Below are 18,047 nucleotides of genomic sequence, written 5' to 3'. Positions count from 1 at the left end.
AAACTTCCCACTACTGTCCTTGACTGGCCCTAATCTTACCCTCGTCATTCTTTTATTCCTGACATACCTATAGAAAGCTTTAGGGTTTTCCTTGATCCTGCCTGCCAAAGACTTCTCATGTCCCCTCCTGGCTCTTCTTAGCTCTCTCTTCAGGTCCTTCCTGGCTAACTTGTAACTCTCAAGCGCCCTAACTGAGCCTTCATGTCTCATCTTTACATAAGTCTCCTTCTTCCTCTTCACAAGAGATTCAACTTCTTTAGTAAACCACGGTTTCCTCGCTCGACCACTTTCTCCCTGCCTGACAGGTACATACCTATCAAGGACACGCAGTAGCTGTTCCTTGAACAAGCTCCACATTTCAATTGTGCCCATCCCCTGCAGATTTCTTCCCCATCCTATGCATCCTAAATCTCGCCTAATCGCATCATAATTTCCTTTCCCCCAGGCAGGTACAACACGGGTTAGATACAGAGTGAAACTCCCTCGACACTGTTCCATTCGCCTTCTTTCCCCAATGCCACCAGTCACTTGTCCTGACCAAATAAAAGCAAATTACTGCAGATGCTGGAATCTGAAACCAAAAGAGAAAATGCTGGAAAATCTTAGCAGGACTGGCAGCATCTGTAAGGAGAGAAAAGAGCTGATGTTTTGAGTCCAGACGACCCTTTGTCAAAGCTTTGACAAAGGGACGTCTGGACTCGAAGCGTCAGCACTTGTCCTGACCACCTGTTCTCCTATTCTTCCGCCAAGATCTCCTGTCTGGGGCCCAACCCTCAGACTCACTAGCTGGCCTTCTGGCATTGCCTGAATTAATACTTCAGTCTCCTTTAACAGCTCCTTAATAAAAAGGCCAAAGGCCCAATATCAGGGATTCCTCGAGCCTCATCATTCAGCCAGTGCATCTGTTCCCTGATGGGTGAACCTGAATTTCTTGTCCATCGTCTCCATTCTTTAAATGGCTGACAGGCAGTGAAGCCTTTAAACCGGCTCAGAGTGAACATAAACACAAGAGAGAAGATTGTTTGAAAAATTTTAAGATGTTCAGCATGCGATAACTCTTCAAGGTGACGGGCAGCATGTTGAGCTGTGATGTAGCAGCCTCCTTGATTGATTGAAGGTACACTACCAAGGTTGTTAGACTGTAATCTCAGTCCAGGGTCAATTGAAAGGAAACTCTTCAAACAGAAACCCATCCGACCAACATATTAATAGCCAGCTCCTGTCATCTCACATAGAAATGATATCCCAGATTTTCAGATAGAATATTGATCTAACTGATTGGCCCAGTCTGTCCCTGCTGTGAATGACTGTACTGAGGAAGGACAGACTGTGTTCTTACAGGGCATGCTGTGAAATCCTAACCGTGAGCTTGTAACCATTTCACACTGGAACTCTGGAGGCTGTAATCTTACGGCTGGAAAATAGGCTCCGCAGCCTCTCCCGGAAGGGTCAGTGTGCTATGACCAGGGAACAAGGGGGGGAACTGACTCCACTCTGTTCAACCTCCTCGGTTGTCTAAACAAATTTTTCACAAGGATATACCTTTTCCAAGTCAGAATGTATTTTACCATTTGACCTGTGGGCAATAAGGAGCCAATCAAACTAGGTTTTTTTGAGTCAAAGAAGGAGCGAATTTGTTCATCACTAAACCCAAGAGAAGTAATGAAAAGGTGACATCCAGCATTTGGGGCACATGCATCAGAAATAAGAATTAGAATCATGGAATCATAGAATCCCTACAGTGCAGAAAGAGGCCATTTGGCCCATCGAGTCTGCACCAACTCTCCGACAGAGCATCTTACCCGAGCCCTATCCCTGTAACCCTGTATATTTATTACGCTAATGCCCCTAACCTAGCCATCTTAGAACACTAAGGGATAATTTAACATGGCCAATCAACCTAACGTGCACATCTTTGGAGTGTGGGAGGAAACAGGAACACCCAGAGGAAACCCAAGCAGACACGGGGCGAATGTGCAAATTCTACACAGAGAGTCATGCAAGGCTAGAATTGAACCTGGATCCCTGACGCTGCGAGACAGCAGTGCTAACCACTGTGCCACCGTGCTGCCCTGAATCCAGAAAAAAAAGGATAAAAGAATATATGGTTATGTCCTTTGATTGTTCCTGAGGCCTACACTTTAAAATGTTGCAGCCAGTTTGGTTTATCTAGTTTCTTAGATATGGTCAAATGTAGAAGATGTAGCAATTATTACAAGATCTCGATTTGCTGATAGGTTTCTGATAGGGTTGACTTCTCTAAACAGGTGACATGCTTATATTAATGAGAGAGAGTAAAACAGACCAAAAGAGAAAACGCTGGAAAATCTCACCAGGTCTGGCAACACCTGTAAGGAGAGAAAAGAGCTGACGTTTCGAGTCCAGATGACCCTTTGTCAAAGCGTCAAAGAGAGTGAACGAGAGTAGCCTTCAGCTTGTTTCCTCTCCTGAAGACTTTCTTGACACCGCCTGTGTCACTAAAAATCTCTCTCTAGTAGCCAAAATCTTTGTCTTGAAATACTTCACCCATTGTGTATTTCCAAAAGATTTTTGGTGGGTATTTCAGTGGCAACCATTGTTTCAATACCCAGTACTTTGCATTTTTAATGTTTCTTCCTTAGACGGTTGCGGATTTTGATGGGTGCCTGAACAATAGGAAATGTCTCTCTCTTCACACTCCCCTCAGGGTGATTTGTTTGTTTCTCACCTCCACCTTGGAACGTGGCCTTACGTTTTTAAGCAGTTTGCTCTGGCTCAGTTCAAAACACAAAATTTCCAGTCAGTCGAAAGTTGTAGATCCAAATTTTGAAAAATAAAGTGGCAGAGCCTTGTGACAAGTGTTACCCCTGTCCAATCAGCAGGATCAGAGCAGGAAAGAGGTAAAATTGAAGCAGCTCCATTTCTGCTCCAACTTCTCGCCAATTTTAACACTGCTGCTTTTGGCAGCAGTTAAGAGTCATGCTGGAATTTGCAGAGAATCTCATTAATAAATATGAATATAGATTCTCTGGCGAATGTGTAAATCAGGAAAAGGTGTCAGGAAGTCAGTGTCTCCACGAAGATAAGTGCTTTTTTGAAAACTGGAATGCTCATCCAGGCCCAACATGAAGGCCACAAATCTCCCATCCCACTGCACTAATTTGTTAGCACAGCAGACCAGGAGAATCATCCTGCGCAGGTTTCACACGAGAGTTCGCGCCCCCGCTCGCTTCTCCCAGCACTGGATTTCCAATGTGGTCTGCTCCACACCGGAAATCAGTGGGGAGGCGGGGCTAGCATTTAAATGATATTTTAAATATCATTTAAATGCTTTTAGCGGGCCTGGGACTGAATTCTCTGGGACTTTCGGGGAGCTAGTGGCCTGACCCTGCTGGAGTGAAGCGGGGGGCAATCCGGGCCCCCTAGGGGGTCGGGTGGCGGGTGTGGTGGTGCCCCCTGAGCATGGGCACCTTGTCAGTGCCAACCTATGCCTCCTGGCACTGCCCAAGGGGCAAAGTGCCAATGCACACGGGCAACTTGGCACTGTCCAATGGGCAATGCCAAAGGGCGGGGCCTGATGGGGGTAGGGGCAAGTCTGCCTCCTGGGGCGAGGTAACTGTTGGAGGGGTGCTGGGACGGAGATGGAGGGTCAGGGCTGACTCGGTCAGGGGGCCCGCGATCTAGCCATGGGGGGGGGTGGTGTCGAGGGGCAGTATTGTGGGGATCATGGGGCGTGCCAGCAGTCAGGAGGCTGACAGTGCGGGGCCATTGTGCATGCGCAGATTCCCGCTGCTTTCAGCCTCACGATGATAATCGTGCTGGTGGCCTCTGCAGTGCACAGAGTGTGGGAGTTTCTTGTCTGAACTCCCACTAAAAAAACCAATGGGAATGACTCCAGTTTTCACATGAATTCACTTAGACTTTTTTTGGGAGAATTCTGGCCGAAATACCTGGGCTTCTGCTGCTGTCCGCCCCATGCACTCATACTCAGTTACAGCTGCATGTTCCTCAACGTCACACTTACATTGCTACCGCCAGCCTTTTCCTGGTGACCTCCAGATCATCCTTCACCCTACCCATCACCATCATCACCCTCCCCCTCTATCATCACCCTCCCCCTCCATCATCACATCCCCCCTCCATCACCACTTCCTCCCCCTCCATCATCACTTCCCCCCCCTGCATCATCACTTCCCCCCCTCCATCATCACTTCCCCCCCCCCATCATCACTTCCCCCCCTCCATCATCACTTCCCCCCTCTCCATCATCACTTCCCCCCCTCCATCATCACTTCCCCCCCTCCATCATCACTTCCCCCCCTCCATCATCACTTCCCCCCCCTCCATCATCACTTCCCCCCCCTATCATCACTTCCCCCCCTCCATCATCACACCTCCCCCCCCTCCATCATCACACTTCTCCCCCCTCCATCTTCACACTTCCCCCCCTCCATCTTCACACTTCCCCCCCTCCATCATCACACTTCCCCCCCTCCATCATCACACTTCCCCCCCTCCATCATCACACTTCCCCCCCCCCCCCATCATCAACCTTCCCCCTCCATCTTCACCCTTCCCCCTCCATCATCACCCTTCCCCCACCCTTTGCCCTGGCCATCTTTGCCCTTGCCTCCTCCCTACTCCACGCTATCCACCATTCCCCCACCATTGTCGTTGAAACCACCCCACCCCCCCTCCCCCCCCACCCCACCCCACCCCACCCAAAGGTTTGGAGGCTGTACTCTGGAAACAGTCCAGCGGCTGATCTGGGATATTCCAATGTCTTCATTGGGGTTCTGGTGAGTGATGCACAGCTTTCATCAGGCGGCAAGGGCTCCTTGAGTTTAAAGTTACACACACACTCTGCCACACAGATATCGAGGTTCTGACTGGACAAGAAAAATATCATCTTTTCTCATCCTTGTTTTCAAATCCTTCACCTCCACAGCCTCGCCCCTCCCTATCTGTGCAATCTCCTCCAGCCTCTGAGATCTCTGGGCTCCTACAAGCCTGGCCTCTTGCACATCACCAAATTCATTCCCCCCACCACTGGAGCATGAGCTTTCAGCTGCCTTGGTTCATAGTTCTGGAATTCCCTCCGTAAATCTCTGTACCTCTCTCTTAAATCAACCTTGTTGATCAAAAGTCACCCAATATCTCCTGATGTGGACTTGGTGTCAGACTCTGTTGGCTCATGCTGCTGAATATTTTACTATGTTCATGGGGCTGTCAATCTGAATTTGTTGTGGATTGCAAAAGTCATTGAACTGTTTGTCGTCTCTGTCTCTGCTAGGTAATGAAAACATACCACATGTACCACGCAGAGAGCATCAGCGCGGAGAGCAAGCTGAAGGAGGCCGAGAAGCAAGAGGAGAAGCAGTTCAGCAAATCAGGAGACATCAGTGTGAACCTGCTCCGGCACGAGGACAGGCCGCAGCGCCGGAGTTCTGTCAGGAAGATTGAGAAGATGAAGGAGAAGGTATGATCGAAGCAGTGGGCACTGCCCATGTTTGAAAGGTTTGTGTGGCTTGGACAGAGAGAGTAAAGGGAGCCAATCCTCCCTGGTGTGTATATTGAAACACATGGGCTTCAGAGCAAGTTTTTTTTATTCACTTTTGGGATGTGGGTGCCACCATGTCGACATTTAGTGTCCTTGAACTTACTCGGCCATTTCAGCAATTAGTTACCAGCCAACTGATCTGGAGTCACATGTAGGGCAGACCAGGTAAGGATGACAGATTTCCTTTCCTAAAGGGCATGAGTGAACCAGATGGGTTTTTAACAACAATTAACAGTGGTTTCATGGTCATGGGCCGATGGGGGCAGGGGTGGAGGCAACTATGGAAATGCATCTACCTGAGGTCCAGGATCAGTGAATGACCCAGTCTAAAGGGGGGGGGTGAGGGTGGGATGGGAACAGGATCAGCAGCATGCACAGAGAGGTGGCTCTCATTTCCCCCACATGAAGTCTTTCGGTGGGTATTAACTTCCCACTTAAGGATCTTCACGGGCAGTGGGTCAGGAAAGCCAAACACGATCAGGGCTAAGGCTAGAAGTCGGTGTGCTGCCCACTATCCACCCTCCCACCCAAATAAATGCCCCAGTTCCAAACTCATGTCAGGAGGGGGGAATTAAATTCCAACCATTGACACCCACCCCTGTAAATTTATAAAGAAAGCTGGAACCTATTGACCCCGCTGCACAGCTTCATATCGATTTGTGCCCATTGATTAAAAAAAATATGTCCACATATTTTAATTATCTTCCTTAGACAAGTTGAAGATAACCCACTCCTCTGTGAAATGATATTAAAACATGCTTCAAGTCATTGCCCCCCCCCGCGCCCCCCCCCCCCCCCCCCTCCCGCAACTGTTCAGAAATATTATCCAGCAAACTCCCCGCACCCCTCCCACCTTATGTCCTCATATTGCACTGAGCAGCTCATCCAAAAGACGGACCCTCGGATGATGCAGCACACCCTCAGTACTGCGCTGGGTGTGTCAGCCTGGATCATGTGCACAACTCTGCAGAGTGGGCATTGAATCCAGGATCTTTCTGATTCAAGCAATTGAGCCACAGCTGAGAGGGCAAAAACAAGTACTTCAAATTACAAATCTCCTAGAATGTTATTAGGCCTTGTATTTACAAAACAAAATTTCCTTTGCATCAGTTATTATGAAATGTAGCAGCTATTGTGTAACATTGACAACCCATCAACTGCCTTACGATGGATGACCAATTAGCTGTCTTTTGGTTATGATGGTGAAATGGCGGATATTGCCCCTGGATACGAGAAGTCCCCCCCTCCCCGGCCTTTCAATTGTGCCACTGGTTTGGTTCGTGTCTACTGAGCAGGCTGGCCCTCTCCTGAACAATGCAGCAGTGTCTCAGTTCGAGGATTGGAGTATCAGTCTGTATTGTGTCAAGTCCTAATTGACCTTTAAACCCACTGCTCTCTGGCCCCCTAACTTCTGCTTGAAGAGGGGAAAAGAATTGAAGGCAAGGGTTGTGTGAGAAGAGGGTAGGATGCTGATTGTTTTTGAAACGTTTTTGTAATGTTTTGGGTTCTGCTCCTGGATATATCGCAGTTCAAGTGCATGGGTTTCCATGGAAACGGGCATGCTCTGTCTGTGACTGTGTGCCAGTTGAGAGTGTTAGATGATGGAGCACAACTGTGTCCCTGACTCGTGGCAAATGCTGATTTACAGTCACAGTGATGAATGAAGCCTGGGAGGGATGTGCAGTCAATTAGTGTGCTGTCTTTTCAATCAGGGACCTGGCTTCAGAATGAGCTGAGATTGATACAACAAAATAGCTCCTATTCTGGCACAACCACAACCCAATTTTTGGTTCATCTAAAGCACAAAGCATCCCCAAACATTTGACCTGGACAGTTAATAATTTGCCAGACTTCTCTCATTGTAGGAATTGGCACAGTGATAGGCATGCAATTTTGAGATTACATTTAAGGTACATTTTCTCTCCTCACAAGTACTGATAAAACACAAAATGTTTGTTTAAAACAGTGTCATTCAATGTATTAGCCGCTAGCTACACACGGCTAATTGGGAATCCAGCTAACTGAGATTCCGATTCTTAAATTTAAAATAATACACACTCCCGTTGGTCATGTGATCCCAATACTCGATCCTTGCATGTGAACTTTAACCTTTTGGGTAAGGTTGTTGGTAGGATGAAAGCAGAGTGTACAAATTGTATTTTGATCATTGTGTGTGCTTTACTTCTTTGGTCATTTGCGCAGATGTTTGTAAAGTAAATATACAGATGTGAAATACGTTGATAATATCTCATACTTGTGCAATCACAAAGACTGCTTATTTCCATCTCCATAGCATCATCTGACTTCACCACTGTCTCTGCTGTTGAAACTTTCGTCCATGCCTTCATTACCTCTAGGTTCAACTTTGCCATCGCACTCCTGACTCATCTCCCTGGTTAGACTTGGGAACATCCAAAACTCTGCAGCAAGTCCTATTCCTCTTATCATCCCTGTACTGTGATCACTGTCTGAGATTGGGACCTGGACGAAGCAACATCCTGTTTTAAAATTCTCATCCTTGTTTTCAAATCCCTCCATGGCTTCACCCCTCCCTAATCTTAGTAATCTCCTCCAGCCCCACAAACATCCATGATACTGGCAGTTCACCAATCCTGAGCATCCCAATTTTAATCACTCCACCATGAGGGTGCTGCTTTCAGTTGTCCAGGGCCTTAAGCTCTGGAATTCCCTCCTCAAGCCTTGCTATCACTCTAACTCCATTTTGTACCTTTAACGCACACCTTAAAGCCTACCGCAGATTTTGATCATCTGACTTACTATCTCCAGGTGTGGCTCAACATCATAATTTGTTTTGTAATGCACCTGTGAATTAACTTAAGGCATTACAATCTGTAAAAGATACGACGGGGGCGATCTTACCAAAAAAGTCTAAGTGCTGAATGAGCGTGAAAACAGGAGAAATTCGCGTCATTTTTGAGGGACTTAAAAATTGACTCATACCTGACTTTGTTAAAAAATTCAAGCCAAACTTGGTTTCCACCAGCAGGGGGAGTGGGTGGAGCCTAGCTTGCCTGAAAGCTGGCTAATAGCAGCAGAAAGAGCCATTGCACATGCGTAGATCTCTGTGAACAAAGATCAGTCACTGCCTCCCCCAGCTATAGCTGGCCTTCTGGCTGATAACCACCTCCCCCCTCCCCACTACTGTGGGGCTCCATGACCGATCCCCCCCGCACCACCACCACTGATCGCCGTTGTAGAGCGGCAGTGCCCCCCACCACCGATTGCTGTTGCAGAGTGGCAGCGGGGTCCTGCCTCCTTAGCACTGCTCAGATGCCAGGCTGGCACTGCCCAAGGGGCACCCCAAACTCCCAGGGGGGCTTCAATGGCCTCAGTTTCCACTGGCGAGGCCATCGTGTCTGGTCCCTGCCAATGAGAACCTTCGCCGGTGAGGCCATGGAGGCAAGAATTCCGACCCATGCTCACTTGTAATATTTAAATGCTATTTACCATAGCATTTAAATATTGAGGTTAGCCTCACGATGTCACTGGATAGCCTGTGCCAGTAAGACAACAAGAGGTGAGAAATCGAGCGCAAGCCAATATCACTCCCTATGTGTTGTTTACCGAAATTGTGACTTGGGGTTGTTTGACTTTGTTGAAGTCAATGGAAATCAAACCAGGTAGCTGACCCAGTATCACCCCAAAGTCAAAATGACAAGGTGCAATTATATATTGGGAAGACTGAAATCATTGCCTTTGGTCCCTGTCACAAACCTTTAAGACTTGATTATCTGTAAAGACTCGCATTCCAACCAATATCTTGTAAACTGAGTTTGTGTCTTTATATTGCCCTGTTTGTGAACACAACTCCCACTCACCTGATGAAGGAGCAGCGCTTCGAAAGCTTGTGGCTCGTGCTACCAAATAAACCTGTTGGACTTTAACCTGGTGTTGTGAGACTTCTTACTGTACAAACTGCACTCCCAGCCATCAATTCCATCCCTCTCCCTGGTGGCTCTCTGAGACTGAACTTGATTGTTCACAAGCGCCACTCAGACTGCCTATTTCCACCTCTGTAACATGGCCCAACCACACGAGTGCCTCCATTCATCCGCTGCTGAGACCCTCATCCACGCCTTGGTGAGCTCCAGATTTGACTATTTTAAAGCGCACCCAGCTGGCCTTCCGCACTCTGCCCTCCATCTACTCAAAATCATCTAAAGCTCTGCTGCCCGTGTCCTAACAAGCACCAGATCCTGAGCACCCATCAGCCCTGTACTCACTGACCTACACTGTCTCCTGGTTAAGCGCTGCCTTGATTTTAAAATACGAATTCTTGCTTTGTAACCCCTCCATGGTCTTGCCCCTCTTTGTAAATTCTTCCAGTCGCCCAATCCTCCGAGATACTGTGCTCCTCTAATTCCGCCTCTTTATCATTCCTCATTTTAGTCACTCCACCATTGGAAGCTCTGCCTGCAGCTGTCTAGACCCTAAGCTCTGCAATTCCTGCCCTAAGCCTCTCTACCTTGCTTTCTGTTATTTCGACACTCTTTAAAACCTAACTCTTATGAGGCACAGTGTCAGACTTTGTTTTACAATCTCCCTGTGAATCACCTTAGGACATTCTAGGAAGTAAAAGGCACTATATAAATATAGCTTGTTGTTTTCCACTAAGACTGGTATGTGTGATTAAAACTGTGTCACCTGTCTGCAGTTTCCCTTGGACAATGTGGGTTTGAAACATTCATAGTTGGACAGAGAACTTTTTTGATAGTTTTTGGTGAAATAATAAGACTCAAAGCAAAGTGCGTTTTGGTCACTGTGAGTGCATAAGGGGCTAAATTTGATCCGACTGAGGAGAGCTGAAGAATCAACTACTTTACTGTGGGTCTGGAGTTACACAAGGCCAAGGCCAGATCGGGAAAGAACATGAGTAGCAAGTTGGGTTTTCACGTCAGTCCAACACCTTTTACTGTTATGAACATATGAAATAGGAACAAAAGTAAGCCATTCTGCCCCTTGAGCCGGATCTGTTACCACTCCCTTATTTCCAGGCTTTGAAAATGGAATTGAATTCTCAAAATGCCATGGTGGGGTTTGAACTTGTGTGTGTTCAAACTCAGTCCTCTGTAATACTAATCAACTGAACTAACCACTGCATCATTGTGCCCTCAGGAGTGGCATGCAGGATAATTTGTGCAAGACACCAGTTGCTGAAGGGCAACTTCAGGCCCTAACATCAAGAAGGACAGCTTCCCATGAAAAGTGATTGATTGCCGGAGTGGTCACCATGGGTTATCTGAATTATATCCTTTATATACAGACAACATGCAAAAATATCGATGTCTAATATATCCATGTAGGACCAAAGAACCCATTTTTACTACTCCTGGCTCTGCTGTGCACAGGTCCTGATTCCCATTAGTTTCACAGGAGATTGTGTAGGCTTCAGTCAGGCCTGTGCTTAAAATGGCAACAGATGAAATTTGGCCCCTGCTTCACTGGGGCTGGTGGCCTTCCCATGCCTGAATTTAGCAAGTTTATCTGGCAGGAGTGTGGGAACGAGGTGGGAATGAGGGAACTCTTCTTCCACTCCCACCTTAGCCCTCTCCCCTGTTAGTTGTTCCACACAGCATTCAAGTCAAATTTTCTGTGTATTTCCTGTAACACCTGTCCTTATGGACACAAGAATAAGAATAATTAGTTCTTAACTCTGCATCGAATGACTCAGAGAATTTCGTGTCTGTTGTATTGGGCTTGGAGCTCGCTGGTCAGCTGACATTGTTGTTACGGAGGGAGTGCTGCATTGTTGGAGGTCTAATAAATGAGGTGTTTAACCGAGTTATTCAAGTGGAATGTTAAAGACCACAGTTTGGACGTGAGTGAGGGTTTTTTTTCTTTTGCATACAGTACCATCAACAACAGAAAAGATACCTGTTTTTGAGACCTTGTTGAGCCCCAGAAAATATCTGCTGCATTTGCTAACATTGCAACGGTCCTCTCACTTTTTATGTAAAGGCGTTTCGAGACTATGTGCTGTGTAAGTGCAAATTGTTCATTTCATATCAGCCCAGTGACAAATCCCAGATGCAGATTTCCCCCCAGGCTACAGTCAAGTCATATCCTTGCTGTACTGTGAGGAAGATGCAGGTCCAATCCAATCATGATAAGCACAGTGTTCCTGTGCTCTGCCTGAATTGGGTAGAAACTGTAGCCGGAGTTATCCAGTTTGGTAATCTACCACAGTCCATTGGTTCAGCCAATCAGCCTCCAGCAGTCTCATGCAGGGAGCTTGCACAAAGCTGAATATGCTCATCAGCTCCTGCTGTTGCAGGATAACATTTGGCCATTGCTTGATTATGTTTCATCTGGTTGGTATGTCCATTATTTTATTGAACAGAATATGAAGTGGAGCAGTGGGTGACTCAGCTGGTGAACATGCAGCTTTACAGTTTTAGGGTCTGGGTTTTGGGAAAGGTCTTACCTCGAATATGGGTGAGCAAAGCTTCCAGAAGGAATATAATTCAGGATTCAAAAGAAGATTGTCAGGACATTTGCAGGGCATGGCACGATATGAAGAAGGGTTTTGTTCCGAGGCTCTGAGTAAGCCAGCACAGCACTGGCAGTAAAAAAGGTTGTTTAGTTAAAATGAGGAAACTCCATTCACTTCAACTTCACATTAAAACTAAGTGAAATAATGGAATCTGTAAATGAGAAGACTGTGTGTACAATAATGATTTAGTAAGCAATGGACTGCAGGGATGTAGGAAACCATCTTGCCTATTGTCTTTCAGAACACAACAAATAAAGATAAAATAAAAAGCACAATGTTAGATATAGAGTAAAACCCCCTTTACACTGTCCCCATCTAACTGATTCGCATTCTAATTAGTATTCTGTAACTTGATTTCTGTGTCTGTGCACTGTTTGAGAGCAGATATCCACTCCATCTGACGAAGGAGCAGTGCTCCGAAAGCTTATGGTATTTGCTACCAAATAAACCTGTTGGACTTTAACCTGGTGTTGTGAGACTTCTTACCATCTAACACTCCCAGAACAGGTACAATATGGGTTTTGATACAGAGTAAAACCCCCTTTACACTGTCCCCATCTAACACTCCCAAGGCAGGTACAGCACGGATTTAGATACAAAGTCAAGCTCCTCTATACTGTACCCATCAAACACTCCCAAGGCAGGTACAGCACAGGGTTAGATACAGAGTAAAGCTCTCTATTCGGCTGCACTAATGTGGCTTAACCACACCCCAAGACTTATTCGTCTACACTCAGCATGGTCATATTTCCATTTCCCATGCCAGCTATCCTTCTCAACTTGTTCCTCTGATTTCCTGTTCACAACTGGATCAGAGTCACCCTGGGTGGGATTGAAATCCACAGCACTGACCTGAAAGACCATTATCGCACCCAATGGACCATGAGAACACTTCATCAGTAATCAAACTAACAGCAAGGGAATATGGTCCATTGGAATACTATCTAATAGGAGCGATTGGGAAGAGGATTGAAATGTGGATTTGTCTGTTCCTGAATTGGAACTGTGTCTGTCTGGCGATTTTGTGCATGTAGAATTTTGTAAATATTCTTACAGTGGGTTTTCCTTTTCCGTTTTTCTCCTTAGCGTCAAGCCAAGTATTCTGAAAACAAGCTGAAGTGCACCAAAGCAAGAAACGACTACCTGCTTAACCTGGCAGCAACCAATGCTGCCGTGGCCAAATACTACATCCACGATGTCTCCGACCTGATTGACGTCAGTATTCTTTACTTTGCTGGTGAATTATGTGCTTGGATAAGGCGAGATGCCCAGTGACAGAATCCAATCCTGCCAGGTCAGGGATAGCTTGAGCACAATGCTCCAAGGCTGTGTAGGTGTAGTAGGAGATACAGAATAAAAAGGGATAAAGAATAGTGACTGAGCTAAGGTAGGAGAGCCTGCAGAGGTGATGGGAAGCTTAGCTGTGAGGACCTTTTTGAGTAGATTTTTTTCTGTCCGCTGGATCTCAGTGGAAACACTGTCACCTCTGAGTCTGCCTTTTGTGCTATTGTCTAAAGTTAAAATGGTTCATTGAGTCAAAAAGGCACAGGAGGAGGCCATTCGTTCCATCATATCCATGCTGACACTCTGTAGAGCAATTAAATCAGTCCCACTCCTCCATCCAATTTCTCTTTGAAATCATTCATTATCTCCACTTCCATCATTCTCATAGGCAGAGAGTTCCAGGTCTTTACCACTCACTCTGTTAAAAACTAAATACCCTCACATGCCCTCTGTATTTCTTTCTCTCCATCTTAACTCAATGTTCCCCAAGTCTTTGAACTATCAGCCAATGGGAACCGCTTTCCTTTGTCTACCTTAGCTAAACCTGTCATCAGCTCGTACACCTTTATCAAATCTCCTCTTCAATCTCCAAGGGGAACAACCCCAGCTTCTCCACAGAGTGACCCTGCAGCTAAAACCCCCTCATCCCTGGAACCAATCTGGTAAATCTCCCTCTGCGCCTTCTCAAGGACCCTCACATTCTTCCTAAAGTGTGGTGCCCAGAACTGGACACAGAGTCTGCTTGTGGCCTAACCAAAGTTTTATAAAGGTTCAGCATAATGTCCCTTCTTTTGTGCTCAATGTCTCTATTTATGAAGACAAAGGTGACCTGCCACCTTCATCAATCTATTCACACAAAACCCCAGATCCTACTATCCCCGCACACAATTTAGAAATGTGCCATTAAGTCTGTATGCTTCTCCTTATTCCCTTCTGCCAAAATGCGCCATCTCACGCATCTCTGTATTAAGTTTCACTTGCCATTCATCTGCCCATTCTGCTACCCAATGAATGTCTTGCTTCCATTGATCCTCGTTGTTTGCCATGTCTCCAAGGTTGTTAGCATTGGCAAACTTTGAAATTTTAATCTTAGCTCTGATATCCAAATAATTTATTTGTACCAAAAAAATAATGCTCCTAACTGACCACCATCTGCCATCCTTCAGTCTGTAAAACAGCTACTCACCAGGACTCGCTGTATTCTGTTCTTAAGACAATATTTAATCCAAACTGACCCCCCTATTCCATAAGCCTCAAGTTTGTTAACCGGCCTTTTATATGGGAATATTTCAAATGCTTTCTCGAACACCATATAGGCAACATACATTGCATTCCCTTCATGATCCCCTTTAAGTTTAATTACTTAACACAGTGAGGCTGCAATCACAATCTCATTGCTGGCTTAATATTGTAACACTACATCCATAATCACTATACCCATACGTTACAGAATCAACAGATTCTGAATTAAACACCAGGAAATAGAGGCTTGGCTCTCTGACAAGCAGCAGGAAACAGGGAGAAGCCAACTGATTGTCATTGGTAAATCTGAAAATATCCCCAATCCTCTGAGGATCTATGCAAGACAAGGAAGGCAAGAAAATAGCTTTGAGGGGAAGCCATGCCCTTTGTGACAATGCGTGAGGACAGACTGATGAGCTGCAGCAAAATTGCCACTTTTCTGGCTTTGGATTTGCAAATCTTTGAAGAGAAAATTGTCAACTGATTATTCAAGATTCTTTTCAATCAATGTCCATTTATGTGTCTCTCTTCAGAGGACATTCATTAGTTATTAAGGTTGTCAATTATTTTTGATCATCAACAAAAATAAACATCAGGCTTCGAACCGTGAGTCCCAACTTCTGGCCTGTTGCTGTTGTACCCCCATTGGAAGTGAGGAAAGCCCTGCAAAGTGGCACATCCTGCAAAGTGCTCCAACTCAGAGCTGCTGCAGGCTCTGAAACCCAATGGCCCATAAAACCACCAGGGTATACTTGAGTGCAGATAGGGCCAGCTAATGAGAACAAATTCATACTCATTCTTGTTTAACAGTTGAATTGATTACACAGAGGTGGGGGAGGGGGAATGTGGGGGAGGGGGGTGGGGGAGAGGTTGTAAAGCAGTAGACGGTGCAAAGGAACTATTATATTCTTCATAACTGGATCAAAGAATTACTGCTTGAGAAAGAGTCGGTGGGGCTGAAAGTTGGCCTGGTTACTGGGCCCAGTCATCAAACCGAGTTGAATGAGCTTCACTCGGCTGAACCTTGAGGCTTTGTCCTTTCCAGATCCACACTGGCAGTTTGCCCAAAGATTGCCTGCTCTCCCTGGCCCCTCTATGTTCTCCTCACAATAGCCTGCACAAGTTCATTTCCTTGACCATTTGCTGTGACTGAAAGCCCCAGATGGTTTTCTGCTTTGTTTTTCACTCTATGAATTGTAGCACCCACCCTCCCCCACAACAGCCCCCCCCCCCCCTCAAACCCACACCCAAAGTTCTCAGATGCACAAACCCAGCATTGTGCAAACCATTCCACACTGGCTGCAGGGCCACTGCTGTTTAATAGAGAAGAATATATGTGCTGAAAAGGAATATACAAACCTATGTTAGCAGCAGTTACTATGGTAACTTGGATTTATATATAAAACATTACATGGTGCATGACTGTGTGCTCAAGGGTTACCTGGAGTTAAACTGCATTGACTAAATGTGTGGTTGTTGAGTGAAGTTAGAATATAATGGTTGTTATAGCAAGGGGTCATCTTTCCCATCACTTCATGCCTCCCACCAAAAATGAGCACTTATTCAATACAGGAATTATACTGAGGAAGGAGCTTTTCTCTTTTGTGGTTCCTCTTCCCCTCAGTCATCTATTATTCACAATCTCTGCCTCAATTGTGTCAAGCAGAATTTGTTTTCACCTCACTGATTTTAACTGTACAGATGGGCTGCAAATGTAAATCTAATCCTTGTGAGGACTCTGCAACTTAAAAAAACGTTTTGTTTAAATAATTGGGACAGTGATTCCCGAATCCAGTTTCTTTTTCTGTGGCCCATTTGCTCACCTACTGTCCCCCAACCAATGAGATCCGCCTCCTAGACTCATGAAAAAGAGTATATGTTGGCAGATACCCAAAAAAACAAAATTGGAGTGACTCATTCATTGGTTTGGAAAAGCCGGATGGAATTTGCTGGGAGTGAAATGAATGAGTCAGACTGACCACAAGAGTTTTCCACATACCTGAGCAGACTTGTCATCTGGAATCACTTGCAATGTGCACATGCACCAGGTTAGTCAGGTTGCTCTCCAAAAACTGGTTATAAACACACCAGGGAGACTGGAGAGCAGATCACTGCCCAAGAGAAAAGCCTTTGCATCTTTTACAGAAGGAAGGTATCAGAAGCTTTTGGGCAGGTGAGGAGGTTACTACCTTTACGTCCATGGAGGTACAGCAGCAATACAGCTGTGTATCACAATGGCGTCATGGGCAAGCAACGCATTTTGATGTGGGTTTCGGTCTGGTCTACACTGCACGTTTCATTATCATAGAATCCCTACAGTGTAGAAAGAGGCCATCTGGCCCATCGAGTCTGCTCTAACTCTCTGAAAGGGCATCCCACTCAGGTCCTCCTATCCCCCCTATTCTTGTAAACCCACACATTTACCATGACTAATCTACCTAACCTACACACCTTTGGATACTAAGGGGCAATTTACTATGGCTAATCCAGTTAACATACACATCTTTGGACACCAAAGGGCAATTTAGCATGGCCAATCCACCTAACCTGCACTTCTTTGGATTGTGGGAGGAAACCAGAGCACCCAGGGGAAACCCACACAGACACGAGGAGAACGTCAAGCTCCACACAGACAGTCACCCAAGGCTAGGATTGAGCACAGGTCCCTGGCGCTGTGAAGCAGCAATGCTAACCACTGTGCCACCATGCCGCCCAAAGCAGGAAGGTTTACTCAAAGTCTTTTTGATATAGGGACCAAGCCCCTCTTGATACTAACAGAGAGTATCACCAACGACTTTAGAAAGAATTGGGGCCGATGAATGATATTGGATCAATGTTCTGTTACAAAACACTACTCTTCAAATTCTACACTAAAAACAAAATCAAAATAGCCCCCAATCGGAGTAGTTTTAGGTTAATGGATGGTCAGATTGGCAGCCACATTTTGCACACCTATCCCTTCTCCCACACTGCTTGATGTCTTTAGGGCAGACCTTGACTCTGTGAGATGGTGTAAAACAGGTGTTAGTGAATCAACAGCCCATTTTCAGGTCATTTTCATTTCCACTGAAGTTGATGGAAGAGACATTGGGAGAAGGGAGGACAATGCACACAGAGGATTGAAGGAACTGGTCCTCTCACCACCCATCAGCTTATAATTAACCCCCTCAGGTGTATATTTATATGTCTAAAGACCTGACTTTAGTGCACTATGGCTTCAGATAGTCATAGAGTCATAGAGGTCTACAGCATGGAAGCAGGCCCTTCAGCCCTACTTGTCCACGCCACCCCTTTTTTAACCCCTAGACTAGTCTCAATTGCCCGCGTTTGGCCCTTATCCCTCTATACCCATCTTACTCATGTAACTGTCTAACCGCTTTTTAAAAGACAGAATTGTACCTGTCTCTACTACTACCTCTGGCAGCTTGTTCCAGACACTCACCACTGTCTGTGTGAAAAAATTGCCCT

At 45.9% G+C, this 18,047-nt stretch overlaps 1 protein-coding gene across 1 annotated transcript in view; it reads left to right on the top strand.

Annotated features, from left to right (window-relative positions):
• srgap3 (SLIT-ROBO Rho GTPase activating protein 3) overlaps positions 1-18,047 on the top strand; it is a 278,977-nt gene that overhangs the window by 173,151 nt on the left and 87,779 nt on the right. Inside the window, exons 5-6 of the mRNA XM_078209393.1 lie at positions 5,273-5,458; positions 13,140-13,268. Coding sequence (XP_078065519.1) covers positions 5,273-5,458; positions 13,140-13,268 — 315 coding nt within the window. The remainder of the gene's footprint in view (positions 1-5,272; positions 5,459-13,139; positions 13,269-18,047) is intronic.

This window comes from Mustelus asterias, chromosome 3 (genome assembly GCF_964213995.1).
Source record: "Mustelus asterias chromosome 3, sMusAst1.hap1.1, whole genome shotgun sequence".
In the NCBI taxonomy this organism is placed as follows: domain Eukaryota; kingdom Metazoa; phylum Chordata; class Chondrichthyes; order Carcharhiniformes; family Triakidae; genus Mustelus; species Mustelus asterias.
Note: the sequence above shows the minus strand (reverse complement) of the source record. Positions and strands in the feature narration are given on the sequence as shown.